The following is a 24,674-nucleotide window of genomic DNA, read 5'->3' as shown; positions in this document are numbered from 1 at the left end:
CCGGGTATAAAAGGAGGAGCGAGGCGAGGCCCGACCAGATCGGACCAGGAGAGCACCGAGGCCGGGTATAAAAGGAGGAGCGAGGCGAGGCCCGACCAGATCGGACCAGGAGAGCACCGAGGCCGGGTATAAAAGGAGGAGCGAGGCGAGGCCCGACCAGATCGGACCAGGAGAGCACCGAGGCCGGGTATAAAAGGAGGAGCGAGGTGAGGCCTGACCAGATCGGACCAGGAGAGCACCGAGGCCGGGTATAAAAGGAGGAGCGAGGCGAGGCCTGACCAGATCGGACCAGGAGAGCACCGAAGCCGGGTATAAAAGGAGGGGCGAGGCGAGGCCTGACCAGATCGGACCAGGAGAGCACCGAGGCCGGGTATAAAAGGAGGAGCGAGGCGAGGCCTGACCAGATCGGACCAGGAGAGCACCAAGGCCGAGGATAAAAGGAGGAGCGAGGCGAGGCCCGACCAACTCAGCAGCGGGGAGAGAGGTAAAAAGTAATCAGGGTGTGACGTCACCAGGGAGCAGGTAAGTGATTGGTTGGTGAGTATTTCTCTTTTTTAAACTTTAACTCTGTAGTTTATAGTTACTAAGGTCTTTTCTGGTGTAGCAGGGACTGTTGGTAAACCATACAAGCGCCCTAGAGTTATCTTTAATTGGTGATAGTGAATTAATTTAAATTAATTAAAGGGTAAGTCATGCCAGGAGAGCCCAGCCCCGTGTTATGCTCCTCTTGCTCTATGTGGGAATTCAGGGACACTGCCGGTGTCCCTGATGACCACTTGTGCCAGAAATGCATCCAGCTGCGGCTACTAGCAGACCGCATTGCGGCGCTGGAGCTGCGGATGGATGGGCTTTGGAGCATTCATGATGCTGAGAGGGTCGTGGATAACACGTTTAGTGAGTTGGTCACACCGCAGGTAAGGGCTGCACAGGCAGAAGGGAAATGGGTGACCATCAGGCAGAGCAGTAGAGGCAGGCAGGTAGTGCAGGGGACCCCTGTGGCCATCCCCCTCTCAAACAGGTATACCGATTTGGATACTGTTGAGGGGGATGACTTACCAGAGGAAGGCAGCAGCAGCCAACTTCCTGGCACCAGGGGTGCTTCTGCTGCTCAGGAAGGGAGGAAAAAGAGTGGGAGAACAATAGTGGTAGGGGATTCTATCGTAAGGGGTACAGATAGGCGTTTCTGTGGCCGTAGACATGACTCCAGGATGGTTTGTTGCCTCCCTGGTGCCAGGGTCAAGGATGTCACTGAACGGCTGCAGGGCATTCTGAAGGGGGAGGGTGAACAGTCAGAGGTCGTCGTTCACATTGGGACCAATGACATGGGTAGGAAGAGGGATGAGGTCCTGCAGCAAGAATTTAGGGAGCTAGGTAGCAGATTAAAGAGCAGGACCTCAAAGGTTGTAATCTCTGGATTACTCCCGGTGCCACGTGCCAGTGAGTATAGGAATAGGAGGATAGAGCAGATGAATGCGTGGCTAAAGAGTTGGTGCAGGAGGGAGGGCTTTCGTTTCCTGGATCACTGGGCCTGCTTCTGGGAAAGGTGGGACTTGTACAAGTCGGACGGGTTGCACCTGAACCAGAGCGGGACAAATATCCTTGCGGGGAGGTTTGCTAGCACTGTTCGGGGGGATTTAAACTAAAATGGCAGGGGTTTGGGAACCTGAGCCAGGAGACAGAGGAAAGGGAAACAGGGATAAAAGCAAAAGATAGGAAGGAGAAAAACAAAAGTGGCAGTCAGAGAAATCAACAGTTTAAATCAAACGTGGCCACAGTAAATAATAATTCTAATAGGTCTAAGAGCGTTAAAAAAACAAGCCTGAAGGCTTTGTGTCTTAATGCGAGGAGCATTTGTAATAAGGTGGACGAATTAGCTGCGCAAATAGAGGTAAACGAATATGATTTGGTTGGGATTACGGAAACGTGGCTCAAGGATGGCCAAGACTGGGAACTCAACATCCAGGGGTATTCGATATTCAGGAAAGATAGGCAAAAAGGAAAGGGAGGTGGGGTAGCATTACTGGTTAAAGAAGGGATTAATACAATTGTAATGAAGGATATTAGCTCTGATGATGTGGAATCTGTATGGGTAGAATTGAGAAATACTAAGGGGAAAAAAACATTAGTGGGAGTGGTATATAGACCTCCCAACAGTAAGGCGGAGGTTGGGGATGGCATTAAAAGGGAAATTAAAGAAGCGTGCAATAAGGGCACAGTAGTCATCATGGGTGACTTTAATCTACATATAGATTGGGCCAATCAAATTAGTAACAGTACTGTGGAGGAGGAATTCCTGGAGTGTTTACGGGATGGTTTCCTGGACCAATATGTCGAGGAACCAACCAGAGATCAGCCCATCTTAGACTGGGTATTATGTAACGACAAAGGATTAATTAGCAATCTTGTTGTACGAGGCCCCTTGGGTCTGAGCGATCATAATATGATCGAATTCTTCATTAAGCTGGAGAATGAAGTAGTTGACTCAGAGACTAGGGTCCTCAATTTAAATAAAGGAAACTACGATGGTCTGAGGAGCGAGTTGGGTAGGATTGATTGGGGAATGGCACTCAAAGGGTTGACGGTGGATAGGCAATGGCAAACATTCAAAGACCGAATGGATGAGCTACAGAATTTGTTCATCCCAGGTTGGCATAAAAATAAAACAAAAAAGGTGACTCAACCGTGGCTAACAAGGGAAATTAGGGATAGCATAAGATCCAAGGAGACAACATATAAATTGGCCAGAAAAAGCAATAATCCTGAGGATTGGGAGCAGTTTAGGATTCAACAAAGGAGGACAAAGGGATTAATTAAGAAAGGGAAAATAGAATATGAGAGTAAGCTATCAGGGAACATAAAAACTGACTGTAAAAGCTTTTATAGATATGTGAAGAGAAAAAGATTGGTGAAGTCAAGCGTAGGTCCCCTGCAGTCAGAATCAGGGGAATTTATAATGGGAAACAAAGAAATGGCAGACCAACTAAATTCATACTTTGGTTCTGTCTTCACAAAGGAGGACACAAATAACCTCCCAGAGATGCCAGGGAACATAGGGCCTGATGAAAGGGTGGAACTGAAAGAAATCAGTATTTGTAGGGAAATGGTGTTAGGAAAATTGATGGGACTAAAGGCCGATAAATCCCCAGGGCCTGATGGTCTACATCCCAGGGTACTTAAGGAAGTGGCCCTGGAAATAGTAGATGCATTGCTGATCATCTTCCAGAACTCGATAGATTCTGGAACAGTACCCATGGATTGGAGGGTAGCTAATGTTACCCCACTATTCAAAAAAGGTGGTCGAGAAAAAGCGGGGAATTATAGACCGGTAAGCCTGACATCGGTAGTGGGGAAAATGCTAGAATCTATTATAAAAGATGTAATAGCAGAGCACTTGGTAAGCAGTGACAGGATCGGACAAAGTCAACATGGATTTACAAAAGGTAAATCATGCTTGACTAATCTACTGGAATTTTTTGAGGATGTAACTGGTAAAATAGATAAGGGAGAACCAGTGGATGTGGTGTATTTGGACTTTCAGAAGGCTTTCGATAAGGTCCCACATAAGAGATTAGCGTGCAAAATTAAGGCACATGGGATTGGGGGCAAGGTATTGACTTGGATAGAGAACTGGTTGGCGGACAGAAAGCAAAGAGTTGGAATAAACGGGTCGTTTTCCGAGTGGCAGGCAGTGACTAGTGGGGTACCGCAAGGATCGGTCCTAGGACCCCAGCTGTTCACAATATATATTAATGATCTGGACGAGGGAATTGGATGTAATATCTCCAAATTTGCAGACGACACAAAGCTGGGTGGGAGGGTAAGCTGTGAGGGGGATGTCGTGAAACTCCAGTACGATTTGGACAGATTGGGTGATTGGGCAGAAACATGGCAAATGCACTATAATGTGGATAAATGTGAGGTTATCCACTTTGGTGGCAAAAACAGGAAGGCAGATTATTATTTGAATGGCAATAGATTGGGAGAAGGGGAAGTGCAAAGAGACCTGGGTGTTCTTGTGCACCAGTCGCTGAAGGTAAGCATGCAGGTGCAGCAGGCGGTTAAGAAGGCAAATGGTATGTTGGCCTTCGTAGCAAGAGGGTTCGAGTACAGGAACAAGGATGTCTTGCTACAGTTGTACAGGGCCTTGGTGAGACCGCACCTTGAGTACTGTGTGCAGTTTTGGTTGCCTTACCCGAGGAAGGACGTTCTTGCCATGGAAGGAGTGCAGCGAAGATTCATCAGGCTGATACCTGGGATGGCAGGAATGACGTATGAGGAGAGATTGTGTCGATTGGGCTTATACTCACTGGAGTTCAGAAGATTGAGAGGGGATCTCATCGAAACTTATAAAATTCTGTCAGGCCTGGACAGACTAGATGCAGGAAGGATGTTTATGATGGCCGGGGAGTCCAGAACCAGGGGTCATAGTCTAAGGATAAGGGGTAAGCCATTTAGGACTGAAAAGAGGAGGAATTTCTTCACCCAGAGAGTGGTGAACCTGTGGAATTCTCTGCCACAGAGGGCGGTGGAGGCCAGTTCATTAAATATATTCAAAAAAGAGTTGGATATATTTCTTAAGGCTAAAGGGATCAAGGGATATGGGGAGAAGGCAGGGACAAGGTACTGAATTTGGATGATCAGCCATAATCTCATTGAATGGCGGAGCAGGCTCGAAGGGCCGAATGGCCTACTCCTGCTCCTATCTTCTATGTTTCTATTACCAATCCTTGTACCATGTTATGTTCAGAAATAAATCGACGTTTTCATTATGAACAGCTAGCTTGAGCTAGTCATTTATTCAGCCATGTGGACTAGTGTGCAGGCATCCATCTTGACTACTGCCTTGTAGGTAGCCAGTGCATCGTGGGTAGCCCACTACTTAAACATACAGCTCCACCTAGTGTACCATTATAGAATGACATGTTACTGATCATTACACCAGGGATCGGAGTGTCGGCAACAGAGCCCGGCACTCAAGAGAAGTGCCGGGCTCATGGAGCTCAGCCGGCACTCTGCAGGGGGGGCTGCAGAGGAGGCCGGGGACGGCAGAGGGGGTAGGTGCTGGCAGGCAGCCAGCATCAAAAATGGCCGCCCGGCACCCCACCTTTAATTACCGCTGGCCCGGCCGCAGGTAGGCCCCCCTGACCCCGTTGGACATAGTGTCCAGCGGTAAGTCAGGGGCGCTACTGAAGATCACGGCCAGGACACGAGCGGGGCGCTGCGCATGGCGATGACGTTATTGCCGTGGGCTGCTAACGGTTACCGCCGCCACTAACCTCCCGCTGAATTTCGCGGGAGGCGTTGGCGATGCCGTGCCCAGGCGCTAGTTGCTTTGCGCCCCGTTAGCACCCTCTTAGGGCGCTAACAGGAGGCGCAAATCAACCAAATTTTTAGGCCCTTTACTTTTATACTCAGATCCTCTTGTAATAAAGGCCAACATACCATTTGCTTTCTTAATTGCTTGCTGTACCTGCATGTTAACTTTCAGTGATTTGTGTACAAGGACACCCAGGTCCCTCTGAACATCAACATTTCCCAATCTCTCCATTTAAAAAATATTCTGCTTTTCTATTTTCCTACCAAAGTGGATAACTTTGCATTTCTCCACATTATATTCCATTTGCCATGTTCTTGCCCATTCACTTAACCTGTCTATATCCCGTTGAAGCCTCTTTGCATCCTCCTCACAACTTACATTCCCACCTACCTTTGTATCATCAGCAAGCTTGGATATATTACATTTGGTCCCCTCATCCAAATCATTGATATAGCTTGTGAATAGCTGAGGTCCAAGCACTGATCCTTGCGGTGCCCCATTAGTTACAGCCTGCCAACCCAAAAATGACCCGTTTATTCCTACTCTCTGTTTTCTGTCCGTTAACCAATCTTCAATCCATGCTTGTATATTACCCCCAATCCCATGAGCCCTAATTTTGTTTAATAACCTCTTGTGTGGCACCTTATCGAATGCCTTCTGAAAATCCAAATACACCACATCCACTGGTTCCCCCTTATCTATCCTGCTAGTTACAACCTCAAAAAACTCGAACAGATTTATCAAACATGATGATTTCCCTTTCATGAATCTGTGTTGACTCTGCCCAATTCTATTATTTTCTGCCCAATCCTATTATTATTTTCTAAGTGCCCTGTTACTACGTCCTTAATAGTAGATGCTAGCATTTTCCCTACTACTGATGTCAGGCTAACTGGTCTATAGTTCCCCATTTTCTCTCTCCCTCCTTTCACAAGGTATTTAATTTCTCTGCCATTTCCTTATTCCCCATTATAATTTCTCCTTTATCGGACGGAAAACGTGGAGAGTTTATGCTGGTGCTGCTTTTATTAATATGAATGATATGGACTTAGGAATTAGGAAACAATATCAAAACTTGCTGATGACACCAAATTGTGATGAGGATGTTGAAAACCTACAGAAGGACTTAAACAGGGTGGCAGGATGGGAAGATGGGTGGCAGCTTCAGTTTAATGTTATGGAAGTATGAATAGGCAAAAGGATTACATCTGAAAGGGTAAGATTTTAAATGGAGTCGAGGAGTAGGAGATACATAGGCCAATAAAGCTCGCAGCACAAGTAGGTAAGGCCAAAAAAATAGAATCTTTGGTTTTGTAATTAGAAGTGTAGAATACAAAAGAAGGTAATGTTGAGTTTGTACAGGGTCTTAGTCCACATTTTGGATTTTTGTGCATAGGTTTGGTACCCCGTTAGAGGAAGGATTATAAAGGAAACAGAGATTCATTAGAATGTTACCAGGGACGGGGGGGGGCTTAGAGTTACGATGAAGTTTTTTGTTTAAAACACTGGATCTGAGGAGACTGACTTGTAAGAGGTTTTCAAAACAATGAAGGGTTATGATAAGGTAAGTAGCGATAGATTATTTTCATTGGTTGGTGAAATGGTAACCAGAGGCACAAGTTTAAGATAATCAGAAAAAGAATTAAAGGGACGTTTAGAAAAAGATTCTTTGCACTGGGGTTGGTGAGAATGAGGAATTATTGTTGTAGCAGCATCCATAACTTACTTTAAAGGGGAGTTGAAAAGTTATTTGGAAAAGGGCACAGGGAGTGACTAGTTAGACTAGATGGACAAAACAACATTCTATGGGGGAAATATTCGGTTGCTTTGCGCTTCCCTAAGAGGGCGCTAACGGGGCGCAAAGCAACTAGCGCACGGGGACGTCGCCGCCAACACCTCCCGCGAAATTCAGCGGGAGGTTAGTAGCGGCGGTAATCGTTAGCGCCCCGCAACGCCGCTGGCGATGACGTCATCACCGTGCGTAGTGCCCCGGTTGCGATCTTCAGTAGCGCCCCCTGATTTACCGCCGGACGCTATGTCCGACGGGGTCAGGGGGGCCTCCCTGCGGCTGGGGCGGCGCTAATTAAAGGTGAAGTGCCAGCCGGCCATTTTTGTTGCTGGCCGCCTGCCAGCACCTGCCCGTGTTGCCTTCCCCGGCCTCCTCTGCAGCCCCCCCACAGAGTGTCGGCTGTGCTTCGTGAGACCGGCACTTCTCTTGAATGCCGGGCTCTTTTGCCGGCACTCCGATCCCTGGTGGCCCAGCTGGGCCCCAGTTCACGTTGCGCTAGGCCCCTCCCTTTTAAGAAGGGGAGGAAGGCCTGCAGTACCGCGGCGTGATGTGCCGCTGCGCATGGCGTCTTGATATTCCCTCACAGCACCCCAAGAGGGAGGTGGGGCACTTCTAGTAGTGCCCCGCTTCCTTCTTGGGGCGCTACCGATGAATTTTGGCCACGGAGGTGCTAATTTTTTCGGGGCGCGGCGAAGTTAGCGCAACTCAATTTTTCCCCTATGACTCTATTCAAGATACCACAGTTGAGCCTTATCCGCTTCCGAGAGCAATTCTCATTCGACAGCGATCAAATATGAAGTCACCTTGGTTGATTTTTATTCCTGACTGCCTCCCTGGCTGAGGAATTCTGACACCATCAAGTGTAGCATATCCAACTACTGCTTCAGCTGACTCACCCCAGACTGGGGACCTTCTGGCCTGAACAATGCAGCACAGTACCTCACTATTAGGTGCCTTTACCCACTGCGCCAAATGTAGAGTTGCCTTTTCCTCTAAATATTGTTTTTATTTAAATATTCAATTTTTCGCTAAACCTTACCTTTATTTCTTTGTTTCTGATTTGGAAGGTTGGGTTTGAGTGGCCGTTGTTAGTTTTCTGGTCCAAATTATTAGCGCTGGGAAAAGAAACAGCACAGCTCACACTCTGCTTAACATATTGTTCGTAAACCTTCACCACACCATGATTCCATTGCAGTAAAAATAAACAGAATGTTTTTAGGCCACAGACTTGTTGAACATATTCATGAGTGTGTGTGTGTCTGTCTGCGTGAGTGTGCGTGTGTGCATGTTTGTTTGTAAGCTTGTTTGTGTGTGCGCAAGTCAGTCTGAATGTAAGTCTTTCTTTTTTAACATTTGTATAATGGTTTGTGTCTGTATGTGTGTCTGCATGATTGTGCGTGTGTCTGTCTGTATGAGTGTTTGTGTTTATGTTTATGTGTGTGTCTATGAGTGTTTAGGTGTGTGCACATGCGTGTCTGTGAGTGTTAATGTTTGTGTGAGGGTTTTGTGTATGTGTGTGTGTATGCTTATGCACGCGCATATGTGCATGTGTGTGTTTGTTCGCGCATCTGTGTACGTGTGCGTGTGCACACGTGTGTATGTGTGCGCGTGCACATGTATGATGCGTGTGTGTGTGTGTGCACGTGTTCATGCATTTGTGTGTGTGCTGTTATCAAGCTGGGGTCAACTTTCTGCTTTAGACATACACAACAAGGCCCACTGACAGCATCAAGTGTTTCCAGGGCAGGTAGAAAACACCACAGATACAAAGCAATGATCTAACAATGCACTTTAACCTCACCCCTCAGGCCAAGATCTGTCAGTGCACCAGTGCAATATTTCTAAATAATCTGGGATCAACTTCTGCATTAGGCTGATGTACAATAAGACGCAGCCAAAAGGTAGAGGATTTTGAAAACAATGTAAAACTGATGGAGCGATGTCAAAGCTTGACTCTGGGAATTGGAACATCTGGCTAAATGCTTCTTTAGCAACAATCTTGTCTCCTGATCTTGCCCTCACTACAGGGAGATACCACAACCTTTACTTAGCACAGCTCAGATCAGGAGCTTAGTGGAGCAGGTCTGACCAACATCAGTCCCCTCTACATGTCACTGAGTAAAAGTGCTTTAACTCTCTCTCTCAGCACCATCATGACAGCATATTCTGCTTTCTTTCTCTAATCTTCCTTGTTTCAATGTACACAACAATCTGAAGAAAATAAATACAAATAAAACCTCAAGATGCTTTGGAATGAAAGCTTTTCTTTTTCTATGAGGGTTATGCACCCCATTATCTTTTGGTTTGCTTGGTCCTTTTCATGTCTCCCCAGGTCATGCAGTCAGGTGACCCAGACCTCGGTTCTGCTTATGTTGCTCCCACACTGGCCAGTAGGACGTGCAAGAATGGTCCAGTAATGATTCCCTCTCCGAGTTTTCCCCGCCCTTGTGGGAAAGTGCCTAGACTCCCCACTTGGCACCTCCTGGCAGCAGTATGGTTTGACCTCTCAGGATCCCATGTGTCAGGGTTCAGACTTGGCCACCCAAGGGTTTATTATAGAGTTTGAGGTCTGAAGCAATTCAACTGTGCCAAGATATTCTAATTAACAACAAAAAAATCCAAATATACTTAGTTAAATAAGAAACAAAGGCCAAGTACTCCCTCTGTATTTATATAATAAAATAATCAAATTATAAAAATATTTGTCAAATTACCTGCACCAGGACAGATGCCATTTTGGTTCTCCATCCCTCCAGAACAATCTAGTGATGGGGAGGCACAGCCTGGGACCCTGGCAAAGCCCCCATTTTATTTAACAGAAGTTGAGGCCGAGTCCAACCTGGGCAGACCCTGCCTGACCCTGGTCAAAACGGAGCACTGGCAGAATCAGCTCATGAGTGAGATTAGCAGCACCTTAAGAATAGGTCACCCCCTTCGGGGAACGGTGTCCATCACTTGGAGACTTATAGGGGGAGAAATAGATTCCCTCTGAAAATGCGAGATGAAGTTTAAGTTACCAGAACTGTTTGTCATTGGGCCCTGGGTTCCTGATGTCCTTAGGACAGACATTGTGTCTCCGCCGGTAGCAGTAATACAGAGTTACTCCAATGCCACACAGCAACAGTATGATTGGCACCACGATTCCAGCCACAATCAGACTGTTATCTGCAAAAAAAATTTGTTTTATACAAAATTCATTGTCAATTTACTCAATATTATTTCTCAAATATGAATGTCATGTGGAATAAGCTTCATCCGCTGAGGCTTTGACTGACATGTTTGCACTCGATTGTGAAACAAAATAAAACTGAACTGGGGTAGGCAGGAGATCTGGGTGTCTCACCATGTTTCAAACCGTCTGTCCGCCTCTTGGAGTTGGTTCAAGTCCAGCCTAGGCTGACAGGATCACAGTCTCTGCTGGATGCAAGGGCCTAAAGAGTATCAGCCGTAGCTCAGCACTCTCGCCTCTGAGACAGAAGGTTCTGGGTTCAAGTCCCCCTCCAGAGACTTGAGCACATAATCCAGGCTGGCACTTCAGTGCTGCACTGAGGGAGCGCTGCACTGTCGGAGGTGCCGTCTTTTGGATGAGACATTAAACCAAGGCCCCATCTGCTCTCTCAGGTGGATGTAAAAGATCCCATGCCACTATTCGAAAAAGAGCAGGGGAGTTATTCCCATTGTCCTGGCCAATATTTATCCCTCACTCAACATCACCAAAAGACAGATTATCTGGTCATTATTGCATTGCTGTTCGTGGGACCTTGCTGTGCGTAAATTGTCTGCCGCATTTCCCAATGTTACAACAGTGATTACACTTCATAAGCAATTCATTGGCTGTAAAGCACTTCGGGAGCTTCTGAGGTTGTGAAAGGCGCTATATAAATGCAAGTTCTTTCTTTCTAACTCTCCACCTGTCCACGCTGTATCTGGCTGGCAGTACTAGATGCTGATGGAGAGCACCCTAAATGAAAAACCTAACCATTTCTGAGCACATCAAATTCAGCTTTGATGTCTGGTTACAGCCAGGTAGTGGAGCACTGGCAATTGGTAACGTCATTTGGACGGTAATAATTACTTCTAGCTCCCAACTCAGGCAGTTGGTCGCCTGTCTCCTGGTAACCATCTACTAATGAGCTAAGGTAGTGTGGCAAAGCCACCAAGGGACTCCTGTATAACTGCCTTTAACAGAGTGCTACAGCACCTAGGTTTGTTTACTGTATGTAAATAGCCAGTTCTGGGTGAGTCCCAGAACCGGCGCGATGACGTCATCACGTTGGTCACGTGACGTCCCAAACGGCGGGAAACGTGATGACGTCATGATGTCAGATTGGGAGGTTCCCAGTTCAGAGCTCGTGAAGCCAGCATTAAGAAAAGACCTGTTGATTGTTTCTCCTGCATGCCATTGTTTGTTCTCTAGTTTACATTAAACTTCGTTTTATTGGGCCAGAAATTAGGATCGGGTGCTTGCTGTGCGTGCAAGCCCCCGATGTGCACTCACCCTGCACACCGACATCTGAAGCCCGGGCCTGCTTGCATTTCCTGTCACTGGCCCGGTTCCGATGTCGGCGCGATGTGCTTACCTGATCCAGCGGCGTAGTTAGTGCGATGTGCCGGCTGGGATCAGGTGAGCACTCTGCAGCCAATCAGGGGAGGGGAAACTCATTCATGAGTTTGATAGTAAAGGCTGTCAAACTCATGAAAAGTACGGGCGCCCAAAAGACTAGTTTAACTTTAATTAAGATTTTAAAAAACATCCCAATAATTAAATAAACTATAAATAACTTTAAAAAACTATTTAAAGCAATTAATAAAATTTTTGAAAAAAATAATTTTTTACGAAAGCGGGTCTAAAAATAAACTTACCTTACTGTAAAGTCCTTAAAAACAATGAAGCTGTGGAAAAAATGTAATAATTTTAAATAATAGACCACTTACCTGCAAGAATCCACTCCTTACGCCTCCTTTTTTCATTTCTAAAAAGTTCAGGTCCTTGCACACGCGCAAACCTGTCAAAAAGAAGGAAGTTCAACGCGTGCGCACAGAGTCCTGCGCGCACGCGTTGGACCGCTTAACCCCTTGGTTCGATGGAGAGGAAATGCCGGTTTCCCGCGCATGCGCTGTGCATGCTGAAATCCGGCACTTCCAACCGGCCTACGTGTGAGTACACCGTCCGTACTCACGCGTTGGGACCGGAATTACTGGCCCATTATCGGACTGACTCGACCTCAGTACTTCAGTTAGGGATCTGTCGATTCCTACATTGGTGACCCCGAAGCTTCGCGGACGATATTCGCGGAGGACGCGCAGAACAAAATGATGGATGTTAACGCAGCGACCTTGAAGCTCCCTCACTTTTGGGAACAACAGGCGGCCTCCTGGTTCGTCCAAGCGGATGCTCAGTTCCAGCTTCGGAACATCGTGCTGGATCAGACCCGTTATCTTTACGTGGTCTCCGCACTGGACAGCTCGACGGCTTCGAGGATCATCAGTCTGCTGGAGACCCCGCCCGTAGATAACAAGTATGATACGCTTAAGGCGCGACGAATGCAGGTTTTCGGCCTCACGAAAGCGGAGCGCGCGCGACGTTTACTCACACTGCCCGGGTTAGGCGACGCCAAGCCGTCTGAGCTGATGAGCCAGATGCTCACGCTCCTCGGTTCTGAGCCGCACTGTTTTCTGTTTCGGCAACTGTTCCTGAGCCAGCTCCCTGAGCAGGTGCAAACAGCCCTCGCCAGGTCGGAGGCTACGGACGGTGTAGCGCTCACGGCCGAAGCCGACACCAATTATGCGGTGATGCAGCAGGACTGCGCCACTTCGAAGCGTCGCGCCCCGAAGAACCCCGCCTTGGCGCCTCCACCATCCGGTCTCTGTTACTATCACGCCCGTTTTGGCCCAAAAGCCAGGTGCTGCTGTCCTCCCTGTAGTTTCGTGCCTAATGCAACGAGAAAGCAACAGCACCGACTGCGTGAGCGGAAGGACGACCCCGAGGTCGGTTTCGCAACTATGATGGCGGTTGGAGATTCCGGGAAGTTACTTTATATCACCGACTCCATTTCGGGCCGGCGGTTTTTGTGTGACACGGGCGCCCAGTGCAGCATCCTTCCCGCTTCGCTCCTCGACGTCAGGGCCGGGAGATGCGGTTCTCCACTCCGGGCCGCCAATGGCAGTGCTATTCGTACGTTCGGGACGCGGCGGATCCAGGTGTGTTTCGGCGATAACGTTTCCTATGGGACTTCGACCGCCTTCTCGGGGAATTTCCGGATCTAACTCGGCCCATCTTCTCGGCAACGACCGCTAAACATGGTGTGGAGCACCACATCGCGACGACAGCTGGAACCCAGTAAACTTGAGGCCACAAAGGCAGAGTTCGCCACCATGGAGCGGCTGGGGATTGTTCGCCGGCCGGATAGTCCCTGGTCTTCGCCACTTCATATCGTCCCTAAGCCCGGCGGTGGTTGGCGGCCATGCGGCGATTATCGGCACCTCAATGAGGTCACGACGCCCGACCGGTACCCAATACCGTACATCCAAGATTTCTCCGCACACTTGGCGGGCAATTTGTTTTTTTTCCAAAATCGACCTCGTCTGGGGGTACCATCAAGTGCCCGTCCACCCCCAGGACATCCAGAAGACAGCGGTCATTACCCCGTTCGGACTGTTTGAATTCCTCCGAATGCCGTTCGGGCTCAAGAATGCGGCGCAGGCGTTCCAGCGCCTTATGGATTCAGTGCTGCGGGACCTTAAGTTCCTGTTTGTGTATCTCGATGACATCCTGGTCACCAGTACTTCGAAAGAGGAACATCTCAGCCACCTGCGCCTCCTTTTTCGCCGCCTCCATCAGCATGGCCTCATAATTAACCCGGCCAAATGCCAATTCGGGCTGCGACAGATCGACTTTTTGGGCCACCGCATCACTGCGGAGGGAGCAGTGCCACTTCGGTCGAAGGTGGAGGCGATTGCTGCGTTTCCACGCCCGCAATCCATTAAAGCGCTCCAGGAGTTCCTCGGTATGGTAAATTTTTACCATCAGTTTGTTCCCCGGGCCGCGCAGCTTATGCGGCCACTCTACGAGGCACTCAGAGGGAAACCGGGGAAAGAATCTGTGGTCTGGACACCAGAGATGGACTGCGCTTTTGTGGACACGAAATATGCTCTCGCAAACGCAACGATGTTGGCGCACCCGCTGCCTGGCACCACCATCGCGCTTACGACTGACGCTTTGGACTACGCCGTAGGCGCCATGCAGGAGCAATGGGTCGATGGGACGTGGCAACCGCTGGTGTTTTTTAGTCGGCAATTGCGTCGTAGCAAACGCAGCTACAGCACGTTCGACAGGGAGCTGTTGGCGTTGTTTCTGGCCATCCGCCATTTTCATTTTCTGTTGGAGGGACGCCAATTCACCGCGTTTGTGGATCACAAGCCCCTGACGTTTGTCATGGCCAAGACAGCTGAGCCATTGTCAGCTCGACAGCAACGACAGCTCACCTTTATTTCCGAGTTCACCACCGACATCCGGCACGTGGCCGGCAAGGACAACGTGGTCGCCGATTGCCTCTCGCGTGCGACTGTTCTGGCCGTCCAGCTGGGACTCGATTATTCACTCATGGCTGCTGACCAAGCAGCCGATCCGGAAACGCAAGCTTTCCGCACCGACTCCTCCTGCCTTCAGCCAGCGGATGTGCTTTTCCACTCGGCTGGCACCTCTCTGCTCTGCGACGTCTCCTTGGGGGACCCCCGCCCGATCGTTCCACTGTCCTGGCGTAGGAACGTTTTCGATGCCATTCACGGGCTTGCGCACCCTGGCGTGAGGGCTTCACAAAAATTACTGGCGTCCAGGTTCGTCTGGAGAGGGATGCGAAAAGATGTCCACGACTGGGCCAACACCTGCGTCGTGTGCCAACGGGCTAAGGTACAGTGACACGTCAAAGCTCCCGTTGCCGTTTTCGAAGTACCGGAGCGACGTTTCGATCACGTCCATGTCGACCTCGTTGGCCCACTACCGCCGTCACAAGGTTTCACACATCTTTTGACTATAGTCGACCGTACCACCAGGTGGCCGGAGGCCATTCCTTTGACGTCCACCACCTCCGCGGATGTCGCCCGGGCTTTTCTCTCAGCCTGGGTTGCATGTTTCGGCGTTCCGTCTGATATTTTGTCGGATCGCGGGCCGCAGTTCTCGTTTGCTTTGTGGAACGCCGTCGCCTTGGGTTTGGGCATCAAGCTCCATCGGACCACGGCTTACCATCCGCAGGCCAATGGATTATGTGAGCGTTTTCATCGGTCCTTGAAGGCGTCGCTGCGGGCCAGCCTCCAGGGGACCGCATGGATGGACAAGCTGCCTTGGGTGATGCTCGGGTTACGCACAGCGCCTAAAGAGGACCTGCAGGCATCGGCTGCCGAACTGGTTTATGGCCAACCGCTCCGGGTGCCCGGCGAGTTTCTTCCGTCACCAACGCATCCTTGGTCGGCGGCCGAACAACTGCAGGCTCACCGGGATGCAGCTCAATCTTTTCGGCCCATTCCGACGTCACATCACGGGTTGCCTGCGTCACGCGTTCCACCAGAGCTTATGCGGGCTAAATTCGTTTTTGTCAGGCATGACGCCCACCGTAGTCCTCTCACGCCTCCATATACGGACCCTTTCCAGGTACTGCAGGCGGGCGCCAAGAGTTTTTTAGTGGACGTCGGGGGCAAGCCTGACCACATTTCCGTGGACCGCCTCAAGGCCGCACACCTGGACCTCGAGCGACCGGTCGAGGCAGCGCAGCCACCGCGTCATGGGCGGCCGCCTGTGGCCGCCACGCCTGACCAGACTGTTCCGCAGACCAGCTCATCGTCTACCCAACCCATTCCTCTCCGGGAATATCGGAGTCGTTCGAACAGGCTCATCCGACCTCCTCTGCGATTGACTTTTGAGGTTAAAGACACTTCTGGGGGGGCGCATGTGGCAAAGCCACCAAGGGACTCCTGTATAACTGCCTTTAACAGAGTGCTACAGCACCTCGGTTTGTTTACTGTATGTAAATAGCCAGTTCTGGGTGAGTCCCAGAACCGGTGCGATGACATCATCACGTTGGTCACGTGACGTCCCGAACGGCGGGAAACGTGATGACGTCAGACTGGGAGGTTCCCAGTTCAGAGCTCGTGAAGCCAGCATTAAGAAAAGACCTGTTGATTGTTTCTCCTGCATGCCATTGTTTGTTCTCTAGTTTACATTAAGCTTCGTTTTATTATCGGACTGACTCGACCTCAGTACTTCAGTTAGGGATCTGTCGATTCCTACAGTAGTACTTTTCCTTCATGGATTTAAATTTAAAATCAAATTATTTTTAATGTTTGCCCAGCTAACTCAGCAGAGATGGAAAATCGAACCTGGCACTTTCTGCTCTGCACAGCCAGAACCACGTGGAGTCATGCCTTCACCCACTCAGGGAGCAACTCATCAATTTCAAGTGAGATATTGGGACTGATTCCACTCCCTGCTGTGTCAGCCTAAATTATGCGCTCAAGTCTCCGGAGTGGGATTTAACTTAAAGGCGAGAGTGTTACCAATTGAGTCATGCTGATACTCAATAATATGTCCAAAAGGTGAGGCGAATGCCTGAATCGAATGTAATTTAAAAAATGGATTTGAATCTCTTCAGTCCCCCAGCATTGCCCTGATTATAACGCATCATTTACCTCACTCATACTGCACCAATGTGACATTTCATGAACATTGGGCCGTATTTTGCGAACCCTACAGGTGCGTACGAGGTGTGTACGTGCCCGTAGGAGCCGCGCAAGTGCCAGGTTTAGGCGTGCGAAGCGCATGCGCTGAAACCCTGCACTTGTGATCTGTCAAGAATCCTCTTGGCAGATCCTCCACAGCCCCAGGAAAAGGGCCTCTGCGGGTGGAGAGTTGCGCTATTTGCCCAACTTCCGCCCGCTGAAAGCCTGTCAAATTCTTATGCCTGGTAAAGTTTTCAAAAAATTAAATTTTTGTTTAAAATAAATAATTAAATGGCATTTTAATTAATTTTAAATATGTAATTAAAAATATATATTTCATGTGTTGGTGTATTTTTTAAGTGATCCCCATTCATACTTTTGACAGTTCCGTACGTACGGACCTGTCAAAAGTATGAATAGGGATTCTCTTTTATTGGTTGGGCCAGCCCACGTGATCCCAGGAGCGCCTATGAACCGCAAGCGTCCTTGGGATACGTGGGCCCCTGCCCGCGCGGATCCAGAGAGGCCCAGGAGCACAAGCCACCATTCTTCCCAGGCCACTTTCGTAGAAGTTTTGTAGGTCAGAGGGGTCCGCCCGTGGGAAGCCTCCGATCGCAAATGTTGGCCCATTATTATGTCTGTAATGGAACTTTTGATGCTCTTTAGTCGTACTTAGGGCATTTCATGTAAGCGAAAGGCTCATTCCTTCACCGCGGTGTTGGGCTTGGCAAAACAAGCCCGACACAAGTCCAAGGCTCACACTTAGTGCCTGTGATCTCCTCCCGGGCAGCTTGCTCATATTGAGAGTTCTCCAACACATCTGAGTGACCACGGAGTGTGCAGCGCCCACTGGTTCACTGGTAGCTTGTTCCAACCACAGGACACCGCAAGTGGAATAGCGTGTATAATTCCCAAAAGTACAACTGTCTTGTTTTAATAGCGGTGCACTTCTTTTGAGAGGGGGTGTAGAAGGCACTTGCAGTTGTTCAATCAGGCCGATCTGTACATGCAGGACATTGGGACTGAAGGAATGATTTTTAAAAAATTCCAGTTAACCTCTAGATGGCAGTGGTCTTACATCGATATCGCAAGATGCCGTGAGCAGCAGTTCACTGGCATGCTTCTGCTAATTAAGCTTTGCTGTGCTGCTCAAAACTCGTGCTGTACATTTGCGATGTCAGCCCCATTTATGCCGCACTACTCAGCTGAGATCCAGGCAGATCTTGAGGTCAATAATATGTAAATTGCTTAAGGTGTGACACAGATAACTGGCTACGTGGCATGGGAAGTGCAACAGACACGCCTCACAAACTTGATACAGATGTGGAACAGACTCCCAGCAAAGCAGTCTGATTAACTCATATGAACATACGCAATTGAAGGACAGGAAAAGACCAGCGGGTCCATTCGAGCCTGCCCCACAACATGATGGCTGATTCATCATGACTAAACACTTCTGCCCCTTCACTTCTCCCACCCCACTTCACTGCAGCCATGTAATCTCCTGGGAGAGGCATAAAACCAGAGAAAACCCGGGGCCAATAAGAGAAAAAATATTCTGAATCCCCTCCGGCGAAACCAGTTCAGGAGATCACAGGCACCAAGTGTTAGCTGTTATTCTATATGATACAATTTCTGCCCCAGTCAAGAAACAGTCCAGCTCCCTCATAAAAGGAGCTGGATAAAAAACTGGGCTGGGATTGGACTACAGGATGAGTATAGATTGAGATGTCTGAAACACCATGGAACCATGGACAGTAACTGGTCACACATTTGTAGGTGTAAGCGTAGATAGATTTTATGTTTTCCTTGAATATCATTGGGGGCTGGGGAGAATTTGAAGAGTTTTCCCTCAGTTGATGATAATAAACAATAAGCAAATTTGTATAGCTCCAATTACACTGACACATTTCAAACAATGAATTGCTTTCAAAGTGAATGTTGTCAGTTCCATTATGTGCCATCAATGTCCCACAGACAGCAAGAAATAAGACAAATGATCAGTTAATCTGTGTTTTTTTTGGTCGTCTTGGTTGAGGAAGGAACATTCGCCAAGCCACCAGGACAACTCCCTGCTCTTCTTCGATTAGTCCCATGGGATCTGTAACCTGAACCCATGGAACAAGCAGAGAGGGCCTTAATCTCACAACTCATTCAAAGCAATGGCAACCTCCCCATAGAATCATAGAAAGTTGCAGCACGGAAGGAGGCCATTTCGGCCCATCGTGTCCGCGCTGGCCAACAAAGAGCTATCCAGCCTAATCCCACTTCCCAGCTCTTGGTCCGTAGCCCTGCAGGTTAGAGCATCCCAAGTGCACATCCAAGTACTTTTTAAATGTGGTTAGGGTTCCTGCCTCTACCACCCTTTCAGGCAGTGAGTTCCAGACCCCCACAATCCTCTGGGTGAAGAAATTTCCCCTCAAATCCCCTCTAAACCTTCCACCAAATACTTTAAATCTGTGCCCCCTGGTTTTTGACCCCTCTGCTAAGGGAAATAGGTCCCTTCTATCCACTTTATCTGTGCCCCTCATAATTTTATACACCTCAATAAGGTCTCCCCTCAGCCTCCTCTGTTCCAAGGAAAACAGACCCAGCCTATCCAGTCTTTCCTCATAGCTAAGATTCTCTACTCCCGGCAACATCCTTGTAAATCTCCTCTGTACCCTCTCTAGTGCAATCACACCTTTCCTGTAATGTGGTGACCAGAACTGCACACAGTACTCTAGCTGAGGCCTAACTAGTGTTTTATACAGTTGAAGCATAAACCCTCTGCTCTTGTACTCTATGCCATGGCTAATAAAGGCAAGCATTCCGTATGCCTTCTTAACCACCTTATCTACTTGGCCTGCTACCTTCAGGGATCTGTGGACCTGCACTCCAAGGTCCCTTTGTTCCTCTACACTACTCAGTGTCCTACCATTTAATGTGTATTCCCTTTCCTTGTTAGCCCTCCCCAAATGCATTACCTCGCACTTCTCCGGATTGAATTCCATTTGCCACTGTTCTGCCCACCTGACCAATTTATTGATATCTTCCTGCAGTCTACAGCTTCCTTCTTCAGTATCAACTGATTTTAGTATCATCTGCAAGCTTCTTAATCATTCCCCCTATACTCAAGTCTACATTGTTGATATATACCACGAAGCTGTACTCTCTCAGTCCTATACTGTGCTCTCAGCCTAAATTATGTGCTCATGTTCTGGCGGGGGGGGTGGAACCAACAATCTTATGACCCAAAGGCTACTAACTGAGCCAAGCTGACACCTTAAATAGGCTCTGTAGGATCCATGATAAGAAATTCCATATGTGGACTGTGAAAGAAGTGGGCCTGATTCCAGATTTTCTTGTGTTCTTATCTTAAATGGTCAACTGGATTCAAAGCATTCAATCCAGAAGTTGACATCATCCACTTCATAGGAACATAGGAATGGGAGGAGGCCATTCAGACCCTCGAGCCTCAATCTCAGTTTCGAAATTTTCAATTGACCCTCGGCCTCAATAGCTTTTTCAAGGGGGAGAGTTCCAGATTTCCACTATCCTTTGTGTGAAGAAATGCTTCCTGACATCACCCTTGAACAGCCTAGTTCTAATTTTAAGATTATGCCTCCTTGTTCTGGGCTCCCCTGCCAGAGGAAATAGTTTCTCTCTATCTACCCTATCGAATCCTTTAGTCATCTTAAAATTCTTGATTGATTAGATCACCCCTTAATCTTCTATATTGAAGGGCATGCAAGTCTAGTCTATGCAAACTTGTCCTTGTAATTTAAGCCTTTTAGCCCTGGTATAATTCTGGTGAATCTGTACTGCACCTCCTCAAAGGCCAATATATCCTTCCTGAGGTGTGGTGCCCAGAACTGAACGCAGTGCTCTAAATGGGGTCTCACTTCAGGCTCACTTCATGGTGACAGAAAGCACTCATTGCCCACTTACAGTTGGGTGTTCCAACTCCTCCGTCCACACTGCCACCGTGCCCTGGTTTGTTGCAGAATGGAGGCGCCCAGCCTGGCTCACAGTGACAGTTATGGTTGTTGTTACAAACCTAGGCCAAGAAAAAAACCTGTCAATATTCCAACATCTTATACATGATCCCTTGGTCAAAATAACTCCATCAGCCATATTGGCAACCTGCCAAATTCCACATTCTTGTGCTCATTTACAAATGACCTACCTCTGCAACCCCTCCAAGATCTCCATCCCAGGCACGCCACGCTGCTCTTCTGAATCTAGTCTCCTGTGTGTCCCAGAGCTGCCTCAGCTCCTCCATTGATGGTAAAGCCTTCAGCCTCATGGGCCTGCACACTCTCTAAACCCCTCCACCTTGCGAGTTCTCTCTACCTTCAAAAGCCTTCTCAAAACCTACCTCTTTGGCCATACCTGCAGTCACTTGCTGCTAATTCCTGTTTGGTGTTCATTACCTCTCTCTTCCCTCTTCTGTTCTCTGAAGACTCTTACTTGAGTCTTGTTGAGTTTGAACCTGTGCCGTCCAGATCTGTACTAACAGTCTAACCCTGCAGAAACTATGTAAACACTCAAGGTTAGATTGGATAGGTGCATGAAGGAAAACAGGATAAAGGGATATGGGAACAGAGTGGGTAAATGTGATTCGAACTAATTGCTCACATGAACTGGTTGGGCCAAATTGTCTGTTTCCATGGTGTAATTCTACACGTGAAAGGAATGATTAAGGGAAGTCAGACTCGACGAGTCAGGTATTTATTGAAGGTTAAATATATTAAACAGAATATTGTATCATTTGGTGTGAACCAGAGTCACCTGAAGGTAAGTGTGATTGAAGAAATCCTCTCAGTCCATTTGATCCCATCCTCCCAGAATACCAACCCTAACAGCTCCCCATTGCAACATCTATATCTTTCCTAAGTATCCTGGCTTTAACCTTGCCAACAATCAGTTCAGGAAGTTCATGGTTTCAATCCCTAGTCTATGTAGCATTGACCAATCTGATCTAGTGTGGCATGGGACTCCCAACAAGTGTGGTGCTACCCGATCATTAACACTAACTTAACGTGGGAGATAAATGTTGTATTATAACACGTACTTCATTGGCTGTAAAGCGCTTTGGGACGTTCTGAGGTTGTGAAAGCTATTTAAATGCAATTCTTACTTTTCTTCTTTGTTACCAGCGATGACCATCATCATTAAGTGACTCCCCAGAATCACCCTAGACTTGAGTCCAGTAATAAAGTGTCATTCACAGCACAACAGGAAGTTATTATCATTAAAGATGAACTGTGAAAGCAAGCTGGCAAAGAGAAGTCTTGGATGTGTTCCACACCTACCCCGTGGTTGTGGCATTTTGCGATACATTCATCTGCTGTCAGGAAAGAAGCATTCTGGCATTGTCCTTCAAAGCATATCTGTTAGAACAAAGGAACTTTTAGTAACAGGAAAAGGCCATTAAGTCTGACTTAGATTAACTGGGTCAAAATCTTGGAACTTCCTACCTAACAGCATCGTGGGAGTACATTCACCACATGCACTGCAGTGGTTCAAGAAAAAAGCTCACCACCACCTTGCCAAGGGCAACTAGGGATGGCCAATAAATGCTGGTCACGCCAGCAACACCCACATCCCGAGAATGATTTATTTTAAAAACAATCTACCCGCCATCTCACCATACTTCTCAATCCCTTCTCACTCCATAAACATATCTGGTTGTCTCTATTTCCACTTATACTATTTTAACAGTGACATATAGTTAACCAGAGCGCCCTTGGCCTGAGGGCTCATTTGAAGCTGTTCTCTGTCTATTTGCACATTACTGCAAAGTTCACCTGTTTTGGTGCGTGAGAACTGAGAAGGGGGATGAGTTTTAGCGGGACATAAATGTCAGCAAATCCAAGTGTCCAGCTCTTTCACACTAGGGGCTGAAATATCTGGCCATTCCAATGCACTCCAGCTGTAACTTTGGCAGGGCTTTAATTAGCCAAGAACCCAGATTCGACAAGACCTGCGCTTAGGTCAGGGGTTCTGGGATGGCTTGTTTGGGGCAAACCCTCGACTGATCCCAAACAAGGCTATTGATGTTAAGAAGGGCCCAAGGCAGAGGCCCCCGATATCATGGGTTCCCTCAGAGGGATCCAGAACATAGAGCAGGGAGCTGCAAGAGAAACAGAACATGGAGAGGGGAGTGAGAGAGACAGAACATGGAGAGGGGAGTGGGAGAGAGACAGGAAATGGAGAGGGGAGTGGGAGAGAGACAGGACATGGAGAGGGGATTGGGAGAGAGACAGAACATGAAGAGGGGATTGGGAGAGAGACAGAACATGGAGAGGGGATTGGGAGAGAGACAGAACATGAAGAGGGGATTGGGAGAGAGACAGAACATGGAGAGGGGATTGGGAGAGAGACAGAACATGGAGAGGGGATTGGGAGAGAGACAGAACATGGAGAGGGGATTGGGAGAGAGACAGAACATGGAGAGGGGATTGGGAGAGAGACAGAACATGGAGAGGGGATTGGGAGAGAGACAGAACATGGAGAGGGGATTGGGAGAGAGACAGAACATGGAGAGGGGAGTGGGAGAGAGACAGAACATGGAGAGGGGATTGGGAGAGAGACAGAGCATGGAGAGGGGAGTGGGAGAGAGACAGAACATGGAGAGGGGATTGGGAGAGAGACAGAGCATGGAGAGGGGAGTGGGAGAGAGACAGAACATGGAGAGGGGATTGGGAGAGAGACAGAACATGGAGAGGGGAGTGGGAGAGAGACAGAACATGGAGAGGGGATTAGGAGAGAGACAGAACATGGAGAGGGGAGTGGGAGAGAGACAGAACATGGAGAGGGGATTGGGAGAGAGACAGAACATGGAGAGGGGAGTGGAAGAGAGATGGTACCTGGAGCTAGAACTAGGGAGAAACAGAATAGAGAGAGAATATGGCGTGTGCATCAGTGTAAGTACAGGAGAGTGAGTGTGAAAGAGTGAGAGGCACCTGGAATTAGCAGCACAATCAAAAATCAGTAAGTGAACAGGTCAGTGGTCATGGGGCACACACTGCAAGGCACTGGATGCTGATGGCACAACTCGCTGTGCCCCGCACACCTTCACCACCCGGCTGGTAACCTGGCGGAGCGGAGTGCCATTATAACACCCGCCCAATTTGCGGCCCATTGATTTTACTAGGATGAGAATCGCGCGGGTGGCACTACGGGCGGACAATCCACTCCACAAGGTTACCGGAAAAGCGGCCGAGACCAAAGTCCACCACGACATTTGCCTGTTTTGGCCCACGGACCAGTAACCGCGCGCAGCCCACCTGCCAAACTCAACCTTTATTTTGCCTTAAGCAGAGTAACTTACGTGCTTCTCGGTGCATTTTGTTCCAGTCATGACCAGTCCTGGGTCCAGCATGTCCCCTTCTAGCTCTGGAGTCGTGTACACATGGGTTCCCCTGCACTGCACCCTCCTCCCATCCACGGTTATTGTGGTGTCTATGGCAACGGCGTTTGCCTCAAGGGGCTTTTGAGCCGTACTTTGACACTGTATTTTCCCACACTTGGCATTCCTTTCATCACAAAAGAAACGCATGTTAAATTGGCACCAGTTATTTCTCTGAGGCAGCCAAAGAATGTGCAATGCCAAAGATTCAACTTATCCCTTTTAGGAAATGAGTTTTGCAAGAAAATGAAACATTTGTGATAAAGTTGTTTAATTAAGAATATTAAAGTATACGTTTGAGCTGGTAATTTTAGGCCAGACTCTACTCCACTGTCTTTCTGTCACACTCGTCCTCGCTCTCTGCTGCAGTCTCCTTCATCCTCTCTGCCGTGCTCTCCCTCACACTCTCCCCAATTTATTTCTCTCCCTTCCACCATCTTCCCTCTCTCTCGACTTATTTC

General features: G+C 48.4%; 1 protein-coding gene across 1 annotated transcript in view; it reads right to left on the bottom strand.

Moving 5' to 3' along the window:
- The window catches only part of adam19b (ADAM metallopeptidase domain 19b), a 377,796-nt gene that overhangs the window by 12,670 nt on the left and 340,452 nt on the right, over nucleotides 1-24,674 (bottom strand). Inside the window, exons 16-20 of the mRNA XM_085994041.1 lie at nucleotides 24,136-24,340; nucleotides 22,115-22,192; nucleotides 20,748-20,856; nucleotides 10,124-10,271; nucleotides 8,146-8,221 (exon numbers count right to left, since the gene is read on the bottom strand). Coding sequence (XP_085850167.1) covers nucleotides 8,146-8,221; nucleotides 10,124-10,271; nucleotides 20,748-20,856; nucleotides 22,115-22,192; nucleotides 24,136-24,340 — 616 coding nt within the window. The remainder of the gene's footprint in view (nucleotides 1-8,145; nucleotides 8,222-10,123; nucleotides 10,272-20,747; nucleotides 20,857-22,114; nucleotides 22,193-24,135; nucleotides 24,341-24,674) is intronic.

Source organism: Somniosus microcephalus, chromosome 8 (genome assembly GCF_052327205.1).
Source record: "Somniosus microcephalus isolate GS21.2 chromosome 8, FLI_Smic_1.0, whole genome shotgun sequence".
NCBI classification, from domain to species: domain Eukaryota; kingdom Metazoa; phylum Chordata; class Chondrichthyes; order Squaliformes; family Somniosidae; genus Somniosus; species Somniosus microcephalus.
The sequence above is the reverse complement of the archived record's forward strand: the minus strand, read 5'-3'. Positions and strand labels throughout refer to the sequence as shown.